The sequence below is a fragment of the Barbatula barbatula genome, assembly GCF_947034865.1.
Source record: "Barbatula barbatula genome assembly, chromosome: 22".
NCBI lineage: Eukaryota > Metazoa > Chordata > Actinopteri > Cypriniformes > Nemacheilidae > Barbatula > Barbatula barbatula.
Window position 1 is genome coordinate 6,641,288 of NC_136785.1, and position 14,490 is coordinate 6,655,777.

A 14,490-nucleotide genomic window follows, 5' to 3' on the forward strand; every position below is an offset into this window, starting at 1 on the left:
AGACGGTCAGATTGACACTTATTTATTTGGACGGTGTTCAACAAAACACTGTCCCCGCATTTATTTTTATTAGATTTTTATTGATGACGAGCAGGAAGGGACATACGGGTTCTGGCAGAAGCCCTGAATCATGAGGGAGGTGATCATATTCCCTCTCTCGCGCTCTCCATAGCGAAAGATCAGTGAGAGAAAGACAGCTCTTGTAATCACTCTTAATAGTCCTGTTGTTTGTGCGAGTGTGCGTGGTAATGACGCTGGCACTTCAGCTTGGGCTCACAGGGGACCCACTATTATTTCATCGTCTCATTGCCTTTCCGCAAGCACCACAACAGGTGCCTCTGCAAGGTTCCCAGCCACTTAATACAATAAATTGTGGTATGTGTTTATTTTTTATTTAAACGACTGTTTATATCTAATTGTTGCTTAGTCACAGCAAGAGAGGATGCAGAGCTTAATGGTGTGCATGCATTGATCTTAACCGGACCAATCCCTATAATGCACTTCAGCCTCTGTCTTTATATTATGATCCTCATAAGGTTTTTCATGAAAGCACAAAATGCTATTGGCTAAATGAATGACATGAACCCCCTCGTTCTTTCAGCAGCATGTTTTGTCAGAAAACATACTTCTAACAAGACTTCCTTGAAACTGATCATCCAACCCGAAGCACACCACTGCTCATTTGAGTGATGTTAATGCTGTGTTGATTTTAGCCATGTTTGTTGTGGAAGACAAATCAAATCAGACCACTGAGTGTTTATGGCACATAAAATGCATAGTTAATAGAGCAAGAGTGACTTACGCCAAAAGAAAAATTAATCACTGGTTTATATTTGAAATAGGGAAATGATGATGAACAAGGAAATCCATGCTTCCTGTCTCCATCTAAAATAAATTGAAATGATATGACATTTGCCTGGCCATTTGGCCTAAATCTCTTTGATGACTGTAACTAATAAAAGGATCCTTGGGGAACTCATTTCAGTGGGAATCATTTATTTGAGCAAACCGGTCTACATGTGACAGACCTCGCTAAAATACTTAAGAGACTCTAAAGGGCTCCCTGAGAATCTCTTTATGCTGCAAATTTACTTTGACTCACACAAGTAAGATACATTATTATTGTAAATGCTTACTAAAAATGTGTGGACGTGCACAAAATGATGAAGCACTCTATGGAGGATTCAATGTGTGAATTTTGGTTCCATGCAACATAGCAATAAACAAACATTTTAAGAAATAGATTTCAGAGATCTTATAGTTTTAAAACGCAGCATTCGGTCTATGTTTAGCAACTAATATTAGGGATGCACCGTTATGTAAATTTTGGCCGATAACGATAACCGGTGATTCTTTAACATTGGAAGCCAATAACCGATATAAAGTATCTAGAACATTATTAGATACAAATTATAGATGTTCTTCCCAAGCAACACAGAACATTTTTGTTAATAGCCAAAAGTCTAACAGGTCTCAAAACAAAAAGCATTCAAACAGCAGTCTGATTCAAACAATAGGCTTTTGTTCTTATAATTTACACATTCGTAAATACTGTATTTACATACCAACATCAACAATGTTTTGCTAATAGCACTAAGTGAATGATCACAACAGAAAGACAGCACTGTACAGTATTTTAACTGTGAGCAGCGTGCAGCTGAAGAAGTTTAACCAGAGGAAATGATTTAAGATTTATCAGCTATAATATATGGCCTAAATTTTGTTATCGGCCAATACCGATAACATTAAAAACGACCATTTATCGTGCATCCCTAACTTATATGGTCATTTACACGACACCTTAAATGGCTTTCCGACAAGTGAACTACATAGTGATATGAACATTTCAATAACACATCTAGAAATTTTGTAACCACACACGCATACTGTGCCACCTCACTATAATTAAACGTATGTGGCTGTGGATCAATTGGTAGATCCATGCACTGCGCAAAGGTCATGGGTTCGAACCCCAGGGAACGCAAAATATAGATTGAACGCATTGCATGAATCTAGACTGGGCCATATATTCCAACATTCATCTGTACCCTAAACACGGAAACAAGGGGAAAGCACAATAACCAACACTTAAACATGAAACAAAGAATTCAAGTGCGTACAGGCACCTGTCAAACTCACCACTGCAAAGAATAAAGAACAGAAGCCCAACTGGGCTGAAGAAGCGCATCATCTTCACTTCTCTGAAGTTGGTCGGGGATGGAGAAGACAACGGAACAGCTCAACGGGATCCAGCGATTGCAACTCCCATCAACAAATCATCTAAGAGATGACACGGGTGGCTTTCATCTCTTCGTAAAGAAAAAAACGAGTATCGATTATTTTTACAGTGCCAAGTTAGGGACGATTTCCCCTCAGAACATTGCGAAATGAGTCTCTCCTGCCGTGCAATTACATAAAAATGGCATCATCTCGCCTGCCATGATCCGTTTCATTGATTTACAAATGTCTGAAAATGAAAAGGGGGGTGGAGGAAACGAAAAGAACGCCAAGGCCATAAAAGTCGCTCATGGAACAGTTGCGCTGTATACGATCCTTTAAAGCATCGCCTATTTATAGTGAAATAAGTGCAAAGCCACAAGTGTCTGTTGTGAAATGTGTCTGGTGGGCGTTGATCCCTTTAAATAAGCCCCAGTTCAAAGAGCGATATGAAGAATCGAGCAAAGTTGAAAAACGCGTCTGACGTCCCAAAATAAGCAACGGGTCCAAATAAAACGCTTCATTATGATTTACAACCCGTTATAAATCCAGGATGCGCGAGACTCTTGCTGCACAAAAAACGACTTTCTTAAGAGAACATCTGCAGTTCAGGAACAATGCGGACCATTTATAAAAAACGAGTAATCACAAAAACAAGACGATAAAAGGCTATAGGCAATATACGCCTGACTTCCAGTTAGCACAGTTTAAGAAATCAAGTCCAGCATTCCGCGTGTAGTCTATCCCCGTCGCCGTTTTGAGGTTTAAGAACAAGCTGTAAACTTGCAGAGAAAGTCATTTGGCGCATGCGAATCATTTGTTCCGTGCAAATGCTTCCTTCTCTCATTCATGAAGTCCACAGTGAATATTCCTCATGCTTTCCTATAGTCTATGGGTTCCGCAGCGACAGACATAGTGAGTCATGATACTGGTGCGCGCTCTCTCTCTCTCCCTCTGGCAAATGCTGCTGAACTAGGAGGCGTCACGTCAAGAGGATCACAGCACTGGGCTTGTAACAATAGTAGCTACTACAGTGGTCAGTGTATATGGTTAGTTTGCCTGCGATGTACTTTTATTGACATGCATGCATTGCAAAAGTATTAATAAACATGCAAGCACGCCAGAAATCATGCACACCAGAAAGCATGCGTTCAAATAGTTGTTTTTTGGCCAGCAGAATTTAAATACGTACACGACTTGGTTCGATTCGCCTAAGCTCAGGATGAATGATAGCCCACTTTAGAAATATATTATATAAATCATACCACCCCGTTTAAGTGTTTTATTGTGGCTTTATTACTATTAAACAACATTAGTGACGTGTGTACTGTTGTTTGCGCCAAGTGTCGACATTGCCCTCTAGTGGTGAAACCCGTTATGTTTTTCATACCGTTGACGGCGTTTTCCACACAAGCCACCGAATTTAACCACAGCTTACTGCAAGATTACTCAACCTGTCCTGTCCTTTAATTGAAAAAGTGCTAAAGATGTCCAGATCGCGAATATCACGTTTTTACACATGTAAGGTACGCGAATATCACCGCGTCTTATCAAGATAAGTGTTTACAACATGTTTGCTACATTACATTAAATGGGCCTATAAAGAAAGCTCCATAGAATTGATAAAATAGTTTTTTCATAGTTTCCCTAAGCAGTGTCCTACAGCAAATAAAAAAGTTCGTAGCACACCCTATACTGACAAACTTAGCTTACCTGATGCGCATGTTCAGGTGCATCACGTTGGCTCAACAAAGGTTCGCCATTCGTTGGCACTGTTAAAGGGCGTCAACAATTTGCATATAAGCAGATTAGTTGTGGATGTAGATTTATAATGTATAACATATAATACACATTGCATTAAATATATACCATATATATATATATATATATATATATATATATACAGAGAGAGAGAGAGAGAGAGAGAGAGAGAGAGATTACTGCAACAACGGTCAGTTCACAGAGGGAAGAAAGAGACATTTAGATCTAAATGCCCCAGCATCCAATTAGCAAACACATTAACTGCAAAGCCAAATTCTAAAAAGGGTGATGAGAGTTGTCCCATCATGCTCCCAAAAAGGCTTTTGCAACCTGTAGTAAACAAAAGCAAATTATCATTAAATAAGACGGTATGGCATACCGCTAACACTAACAGGACATTTTTATGGAGTACATTTGCTGAGAAATTAAGTTACTATTGACCCCATTTACAATCAGACGCTTTGTTAGCCTGTCTCCTTTGGCGCTCAGTGCCATATCTCGGCCGTCATTTCAGCACATTCGCCAGGTTGATTGCTGTGACCTGTTTCTTACCGCTAATGTCAGGTGATTAACATTTATCAGTTTCTGGGCGAGACCTTTCTCCTCGGGAGATGTTTCAACTGGCCTGCTCTTTCCTAGCAGCCCCTGACAATGTCTTTCTCATTAATGGTCTGGGCCCTGCTGAGGAGAGCGGCTATCTGACTCATACACGTATTAGGGAAACTAGATGACATGGTTGATTTAGTCCGTGGTGCCTGCTGTAGCTTATTATTCGGAGAGAAAATTGTGTGTATCTTTTCCACTGTGATTAAAACTGTACACAACTTCATGCAGTGACAGTGTATGAGTTTGATGGGATTAGCTGCTGGGTGAAGCTACAGCCATGAAATCCAACTGAGCCAAATGTTTTAAATCTTGCTATAAGCTACTATAGTAATTTAATGATGGATAAAGTTAATGCTGTAAAGGTTTTGGGATTGGGACATATAGTGAATAATCATTTACATAATTCTTAGTCATTTGAAATGAAGCCATTGCGATGCATTAAGATGCTCCTAAAGGAAAACTTGTCCTTAGTGTCCCGGTTTTAATAAATATGCTGCAAACTCACATTCAGGTCTGACTCCAGATAAAATGCCCTATCTCGGTTCCCAATAGATAAAATCGGGTCCTGCCCACACTGCATGCAAAATATAAATGTATATTCGATCTGATATTTTTTTCAGAAGGATATAAATGGTCAGAATTACATTGTTACTTGGACACTAAGGTTACATTACTATAATGCTTTACTGTATGCAATGAAAAAAAAGAACATTTTAAGAGCGCTCAAGACTTAAAGCTAAACATTATTATTGGTGTATTGTTATAGTATAATACAAAATGCTGTGCCACCTTTTACCCATTGTTGTGTCAAAAAGGGACAAACCCAGCAGTTTGGTTAAATGAACCCAGAAAATAGTCATATTTGAAACTAACCCAACATTAGACATTTTTTATTGTCTTTTAATCATTTTGCATGCTATTGCAAGAGTTCAAATAATTGTTTCCTTAAACACATGCTAACATCATTTAGGCAGTGTTACCAACACTGTTCGCTGTGACTCTATCCACCTTCAATGTGATTGAAATAACCATCTGAGTCATTATGATATCATAATTATAACACTTGTTTCTTGTCACTCGTTAGCCATCATTTTTAAAGGCTACAGCCCATCAGTCAAATTTCCCACAGGCGTCAGTTAATTTTGATGGAATGAAGCCTGAAGAATTAATTGAGATCACCGTGTTGGCTACCATAATCTGTTTATTTTATTAGTGTCATGTAAAAATAGATAACCTTGATGACAGAAGCTAATTAACGTAGTCGTTTTTTCAAGGTTTAATACACACATGACTGCCTAAAGACCCTCATTTTGTCTCAGAAGTTGTACAAGCCAATTAAAGTGGTGCCTCTGGGAATCATTTAAGACCCAAATTACAAGACACGTACCATAATAATTAACAGTTCAGAGGAATTTATGTTCTCTGTTTATTGGGCTACAATGCGGACATCCAGTGTCTGTTGTAACGCTGGTAAAACATTGAAGATTATAAACATCAAACATACAGATGTAAAAACAAACACAGGAATGTTTCTCAAGCTTCTGATTTCAGTTTCCTTCGTATATGGCTTTGATTTTTACCTTTGATTTGTTACATTTTGTCAGTTTAGTCTTACCACACCTAAAAAATTATCGAATCCTTAGCACACTAAGTATACTTATTGTTTCAGTCAACCCATTGCATAAATGATAATAGAAAGGGAAGCTTTTATTGCTCTTGACTGACAGAATGGATGTGGTCTTGCTGTCTCTAACCTGCATAGTGAGCACAAGGCATTATTTTTATTGCTGTTTTAAAAAGTAAAGGATTACCACTCACCTACGTGAACTACAAGCACTATGCCACAAAAGCTATTCGCCACGAAATAAACAGTCCTTCTCAAAAGTAACCAAGATGGACACAAATAGATTGCTTTGTGTCTTATGTTTTCCAGGTCCACATCTACAGTGTCTGCTTTCTAACCTAATCTGAGATATGGAAGGGTAGACAACGCATCTGGAAAGCATATTCATTGTAAAAATTTCACCTTTGTCAACTTAAAACTTTAAATCTAGTTGCATTTCTTGAAATCAGTTTGAACCTATTTCAACCTCATCAGTTCATTATAATTTTATTAAGCCAGTTTGATTTAACACCCCAAAATGTCATAATTTACTCTCCCTTGAGATGTTCCAAATATGTGCATACATTTCTTTGTTCTGATGAACACAGAGAAAGATATTTGGAAAAATGCCTGTAACCAAACAGTTCTTGGCCACCATTGACTACCATATAACAATTACAATGGTAGTCAAAGGTGCCCCAAAACCGTCTGCTTTTCTACATTCTTCAAAATATCCTCTTCTATGTCCTTGTTGCTGGTGACTTTAACATTCATGTAGATAATGATAACGATGCTTTAGGAATGGCTTTTAAAGACACTCTTAACTCCATGGGCGTTAGTCAACATGTGTCAGGACCTACTCACCTTCGTAATCATACTTTAGATTTAATTTTGTCTTACGGTATAAACGTGGTCGATGTTAAAATCCTTCAGCAGAGCGAAGACATCTCAGATCATTATCTGGTATCATGCTTGCTTCAATACCCAATGGTGGCAAATCAAACTCCAAGTTACAAATATTGTAGAACAATAACTTCGACTACAAAAGGTGCGTTTCTTGATAATTTGTCTGAATTGTCTCAAATCTCTAGCATGAGTAATAACGTTGAAGATCTTGACTTTACTATTGAAAATATTAATGCCACCTTCTCGGAAACGCTAGACATAGTTGCTCCCTTGCGCTTAAAGAAGATTAAAAATGACAGACCGACACCGTGGAAAAATGAACACACTCAGGCTCTAAAGAAAGCGGCACGAAAAATGGAGCGCAACTTTAAAAAGACTAAATTAGAGGTATTTCGTACTGCCTGGAAGGATAGTACAAAAAAATACAGGAAAGCCCTAAAAACGTCTCGATCCGCCTACATTTCATCACTAATAGAAGAAAACCAGCATAACCCTAGGTTTTTATTTGATACAGTGGCTAAATTAACCAAAAATAAATCGTCAGCGACTTCTGATGCTGTATACCAGCATAGCAGTAATGATTTTATGAACTATTTCACAAATAAAATCCAAGATATTCGAGAGAAAATTATAATTATGCAACCAGACGCGAAACCCGCTGAACAAACGACTTACTACAGCACCCCTAAGGAGAAATTACGTTTATTTTCTACTATAGATCACGATGAACTATCGAAAATCATTAGATCATCTAAATCGACTACATGCATGCTAGACCCTATACCTACAAATCTTCTGAAAGAGATGCTCCCAGAAATTATAGATCCTCTACTTAGCATTATTAACTCATCTCTGACATTAGGACATGTGCCTAAAGCATATAAGGTGGCTGTTATAAGGCCCCTTGTCAAAAAACCCCATCTGGACCCTGGAGAACTAGTCAACTATAGACCTATTTCGAATCTACCTTTCTTATCTAAAGTTCTGGAAAAAGTAGTCTCAACTCAAATATGTTCCTTCCTCCAAAGGAATGAGATTAATGAAGATTTCCAGTCTGGATTTAGAGCACATTACAGTACAGAGACTGCTCTGATTAGAGTTACAAATGATCTGTTTATGGCGTCCGACCGAGGTTGTATCTCCTTATTGGTGCTGCTAGATCTTAGTGCTGCATTCGACACCATTGACCACAGCATGCTCCTACATAGACTTGAAAATGATGTCGGTATTAAGGAAATAGCTTTGAAATGGCTTAGATCTTATTTATGCGACCGTTTCCAATATGTAAAAATAAACAATGAGGTATCACGCAAATCGCAAGTCCAGTACGGTGTACCACAGGGCTCAGTACTAGGGCCTATGCTCTTCGCATTATACATGTTACCCCTAGGAGATATAATAAAGCGACACGGAATAAGCTTTCACTGCTATGCTGATGATACGCAACTTTATATTTCCTCGAAGCCTCACGAAACACAGCAATTCCATCGAATAGTGGAATGCATTGTCGATATAAAAAAGTGGATGAGTAGCAATTTTTTATTACTGAACTCGGACAAAACTGAAGTGTTACTTATCGGACCGAAAACCGCCCTACGTAACAACCAAGAATACTGCTTAACTATTGATGGATGTTCCATAAAACCCTCATCTTCAGCTAAGAATCTTGGCTTTATATTCGATAGTACTCTGTCATTTGAGAACCAGGTCGCCAAAACCTGTAAGATTGCGTTTTTCCATCTTAAAAATATATCTAAATTACGTCATATGCTGTCATCATCAGATGCGGAGAAGCTTATACATGCCTTTATGACATCAAGACTAGATTACTGTAATGCACTATTAGGTGGTTGCCCTGCAGGCCTATTACAAAAACTCCAACTGGTCCAAAATGCGGCAGCTCGAGTTCTTACACGTACAAAAAAGTATGAGCATATTAGCCCGGTTCTGTCAACCTTGCACTGGTTACCTATAAAGCATCGCATAAATTTTAAAATCTTGCTTATTACCTATAAAGCCTTGCATGGTTTAGCTCCTCACTACTTGAGAGAACTTCTTACGTATTATAGTCCATCACGTGCACTACGATCTCAGGCGTCAGGTCAGTTGGTAATACCTAGAATTTCAAAATCAAGTGCAGGCGGCAGATCCTTTTCCTATCTAGCGCCTAAACTTTGGAACAGTCTTCCCTGCAATGTCCGGGAGGCGGACACACTCTGTCAGTTTAAATCTAGACTAAAGACGCATCTTTTTAATCTTGCATTCACTAGATTATCATAATATATGTATTTCAAAGATCTAGGCTGCACTAGTTAGATCAACCGGAACCAGGGACACTTCCAATAACAACTGATGCATTTGTTGCATCAAAGAGTGCAGAACAGTACTCTACTCTCAGCCAGTCTTGTCTCATTGTTCCAAGGTTACAAGAGCGGAGCGGGCAGGGCGCAATCCATTCCTAGACCTGACAAATGCTGGACGAAGGAAGTGACCTCCCTACAAAACTACAGCCACTATTAGATTATTAATGATAATTTTAAATCTAATTTTTTTTATTTTCGCCTTGTTGTGCAAGCACTGTTGAGCTTGTGCAGAGGCTGCAGTTTTTGCCAGAGGGGAACTGGAATCCCCTGGTTAGGCCTGGTTTCCCTCCGAGGTTTTTTTTCTCCTCCAATGGAGTTTTGGGTTCCTCGCCACCGTTTGCATACTGTTTTGCACTGTTTTGCCTGGCCGGGGGGGCTGCTAGAATTTGATAGTCTTATTTAATTAACTCTGCATATAGTACTTTATTGTTTGTCTGATATTTGACCTGTGTTTTGAATTCCATAACCTTTTATGTTTTACTTATAGTCATTTTTTCTTGTACAGCTGCTTTGTAACAATGAAAATTGTAAAAAGCGCTATATAAATAAAGCTGACTTGACTTGACTTGACTATGTTCAACAGAATAAATACATTTCGTAGTGTGGTAGTCAATGGAGGGCAAGAACTGTTTAGTGTCTAAGGGTAAGAATACTGGCTAACATGGGCACTAAATAAAAATAAATACATTATTAAAAAAAATAGTAAACGTTTCTGTGCATTGGAAGGATTTTGCAATTTTAGCACTTAAACAGATGAATGAAAATATGTCATCATTTACTCACCCTCATGTTATTTCAAACCCGACTTTCTTTTGATATTTTGAAGAATGTTGGTAACCAAACAACATTGCTCACCATTTACTTCCATTGTATGGACATTGTATGGAGAAAATAACAATTTGTTATTTTCAAATAATGAATCAAATACAGCTTTGACTTTTGATAGTATTTTACAGTTTACAACATTAAATCACACTAACATATTCCTTCCCCTTGGATGACATATTTTTTCCTCTGACTAGTAATGCATCGTTGAGAATCACAATAAAACCCCCACAAAAACTTCATTAGAACTATGTATCTTAAAAAGGTGGAACAGTGTAAATTAAGTGTTTACCCATTGGTCCTGTCCACTGCCAGTGTGAAATATGAAAGTGCTTAACCCCTGTGAGCTGAGGGAACTGCGGGGAACCCGACGGGTGTTGAATTGCAGGGTTTGCATGTTTGTAATGAGTCGAGAAAACTGCTGGAAAGCATATAGGAAGCCTATTGCACATTAGGCGACTGAATGTTTTACAGAGGGTAATAAACTCATGCCTGGCTAATCAAATTCGCAGCGAAAATACCATCCTTCAAGTCTTCAAGTAACAGAGATGTGTTTTTTTCTCTATTTCCTCAGCAGCTTTTATTGAGAGTTATTGCTGCAATGCAATTCACCTGATTACACAATGCAACTTCCTGCCGGTTTTCAAAACAATTTAGCCAAGTTTAATAGATTGCTAGCATTTCCCTGGTGTGCCATTATGTTGTATTGGATAACATGGCGATGTTACTGTTCCTCAGATTTTTAGGCCTTAAAATGACAAGTAGAGCGTTAGAGGAAACAAATAGCTGATAATTACCAGAAAAACTTGTTTTCGTATATTTGTCAGCTTATAACAGGCATTAATGTTCTATTTCTCATGGAATATATTACGTTTTGATTACATCCGTCATTATGTTCATGTGCACCAATAATGGCCTTATCGCTTTTACATTCATGCATTTTGCAGACACTTTTATCCAAAGCGACTTACATCACGTACTTCATATTGTATCTGAGTATGTGCAATCCCCTGGGATCGAACTCATAACCTTTTCGTTGCTAGCGCCGTGCCCTAACCACTGAGCCGCAGGAAAGCTGTTAGTTAATCGTTTATATTGTTGAAGTGTCCGCAGAGGTCCACTCATTGCATGATTTAGTGTATCTTATGATTAATTTGCTTCATTACATGGTGAGTAATTGAGTTTCTAATTCATCGCGGGAAACATCCCTGCTCCTAAATGGCAACATTGAGACCCAAATAATGCATCCTTATGAATCTAGATTGCAAGCAAATTATATCAGTAATTTATTGCTTCATCTTTACATTGGCTCGCTCCATTAAAGTGTTTTAATTTCACTTTGACGTCTCTGTCATTAGCGTCAATGGAGCCAGTTGTTTGCCAGGGGATCTCCCATTACAATCTTTTTGAGTCACCACCAAGCAATGTTGCTTAGAGAAGTATTATTAGTGGATGGATCTAGGCTGTTATCTAGCAACGATGGAAACTGCTTTGCCTCAGGCATCTTGAATGGCAGCATAAGGTCTGATCAATTTGTAGAAAATTGCGTTCATGTTTTATTAAATTTATGGAAAGCACAAATAATGCAAATGTGGAAAGGATTCCAGTGTAGTCTGTAATTACACTTGGGATAAAACTTTCTATTTCACTAAAACTAAATGGTCCTGTAATAAATCCTGTTAGGCACATATCCAGTGCTACAGTATCAGACTACTGAGTTCATATTAAGTAATCCATGCCTGTGGCTACAGTGTGAATTGACAGTTTCAACTCATAAATGTTAAATGGATGGCTCGGTCTTTATACGACCTCTTCATCTCGCACACTTAAAAGGAAGGATTAAAGGTGAGTTAAGATGTGATAAAATATATCCTTTGGTTCCACAAATGGATGTAACAGTCATTAACATATTTCGATGTGGAGAAAAACATTCCACTACAGTACCATGTTGAGCCAACGCTTTCCTGTTCTGTTATTGCATCTTATTTTACATTATATAAATGTGTTGTTGTTATTTAACATTTAAGCGTTTAGAACACTTATATTAATGTGACTTCGAAACGATATGGTGATCTGGTGTGTTCACATTGAATTCTGTGATCAATTAACAGTCCCATCATAAGTTCGAAAATAATTCATGCTTATGTATATACAGCTTGCTGTTTGAATAATTAAAAGTTAAAACAAAGAGCTTATAGCCCCTGCAAATCCATTTTTCCACTATTTTCCCAAGAGAATTGTCTCTATTGTCTCTTGTTCCTGCCATCTTCATACTTTCTCTCTTCTTTGCTGGTTTTTCCAGCACTAAAAGTGGAGAAGGGGCTGGAACCATGAAATCCATCATTCCACTTCATCTGCAGCACAGTCACTTTCTGATCAATGATAGCACTAATAATAACTGCCATATAGTCACCTCCAGCTCGCTGTCGTTCTGCCACAGCCCCGGGCCCCTCTCTCCAGATTGCCTGGTCCGATTAAGAGCCCATTAAAGCGGCTGTTTACTCATAATGTCCCTTAGGGCTGGCCATTCTTTGTTTGCCTGTCCAAAGATTCAAAGGTGAGGAGATGACCTTCTAAAACTCCAAAAGTTTATTTCCTCAGTCCATTTCACTGGGTCCCTCATTTTGTCAGTGTTTGGTTACAAGAAATGTTTGGGGTCATAGTGCTAATATTAATATTCTAACTGATAGCTCTTTCATCATTTATTTACCCTCGTGTACAATGAAAGTGAACTGTGACTGATGTTCAAGTTGAGAACAACATGGGGATGAGTGAATAGTGACATAATTTTGGGTGAACCATAGCTTTAAGACATTTTGTTTATATATTAAAAAGTAAAATGATGGAATATTTTACACTTTGAATTGCTGATGTCAAATCATTCTTCCGCTCTTGGTTTAACCGTCATACACGGACATTCGTCTGAAGTTGGTTTTCAACAAACATACAGTCCTGCCCTCTCCCAGCCAAGGGCCGAAGACACAAATCAAACACACTGTGATGTCCGACCCCATTCCAGCACTCAGCTAAACTAATCATTAGAAAAGAAGATGGACTGCCTGCTCTGTCCCAGACCTCTGTCCCAGTAGAGGTCCAGTATTACCAATCTCCTTCCCTTATAAATAAGGAACAGAGATGAACAAAGAATTCATGTCTCCTGTGGAGTGATCTACCGGATTAATTTCGCTTCTATGTTAAATTCCGGTCATTTGAGACACTTTTCAAAATTTAAATGAGTGTCAAAATGCTTCGAGATTTTTGCTGGAATTCTACCTTTGAATTGATTTATTTACTTAACGTTCAAAAATCTGTAATTTTTCTCCCTGTTTCATTTAATTTGTTTTTGTTAAAACTTTTAACTTCTAATAATGGTATGGATATTATAATTGTAATAAGTTATCACAATTCAGCCAAACGTAGTTTGCATTAACATGCATTTCATTGGTGCTGTCATGACTGTTAAAGTAGTGTCATTACATTTTTATGCAGTTAATGCGGTGAAGCATGACAGGACAGATAAATATGGTTGACTGCTCTTTCATCAAACAAGCACATACTGAATTATTTTTAGATGCACAAGGAAATGCAGTGTACTAAGCAAGGAAATGTAATTTACAGATACCAATATATCGTATATAGACATTATTACTGTACAGAAAGTAAATTCTATTTTAACATCATTTGTAATCCTTCACTAAATTATGCAATATTACAAATTAATGCACAGACATAGTTATTAGCAAATTAATGTTAATTCGTTTAAGAATTTGTAATACCAATGCAATACAACCAATGTGTATGTGCTGTATGTGTACACTTTGCATCGATCAGAATTGTTTTACTTTGTTGCCCTTTTGAAATAACTTTTTGAAGTAGAGCGTAGGACCATTTTTCAGACTCTCTTCAGATTATTTCAACCGCATCCTGCTCGCTCTGATAAGATAATAAAAAATTGATATATTTTGGTCTATGCTCTCATTTAGGAGCTCTCCTTCTGAGTCAATTCCCTGTTAACTCTCTGCGGGCATACCCTGCCACTTGAAATCTAGCTCATGCATTTTTTTCTAGCTGCTTTCAGACTGACCAGGAAGAGTCCTCCTTCAATCTTAAAGGGACTGGTTATGCCACATAAAAGGACTGAACAACAGTTTAGAATGGAATAGTACTTTTTTGTATTTATTTGGTCATTTTGAAGCTCTTTCTGCTCAA

General features: G+C 37.9%; 1 protein-coding gene across 1 annotated transcript in view; it reads right to left on the reverse strand.

The window, feature by feature from the left end:
* LOC306911567 (transmembrane protein 132C) overlaps positions 1 to 3,173 on the reverse strand; it is a 104,854-nt gene extending 101,681 nt beyond the window's left edge. Inside the window, exon 1 of the mRNA XM_079487036.1 lies at positions 2,140 to 3,173. Within this exon, the coding sequence (XP_079343162.1) occupies positions 2,140 to 2,191 (52 nt within the window). The 5' untranslated portion in view covers positions 2,192 to 3,173. The remainder of the gene's footprint in view (positions 1 to 2,139) is intronic.
* Positions 3,174 to 14,490: the final 11,317 nt, after the last annotated feature.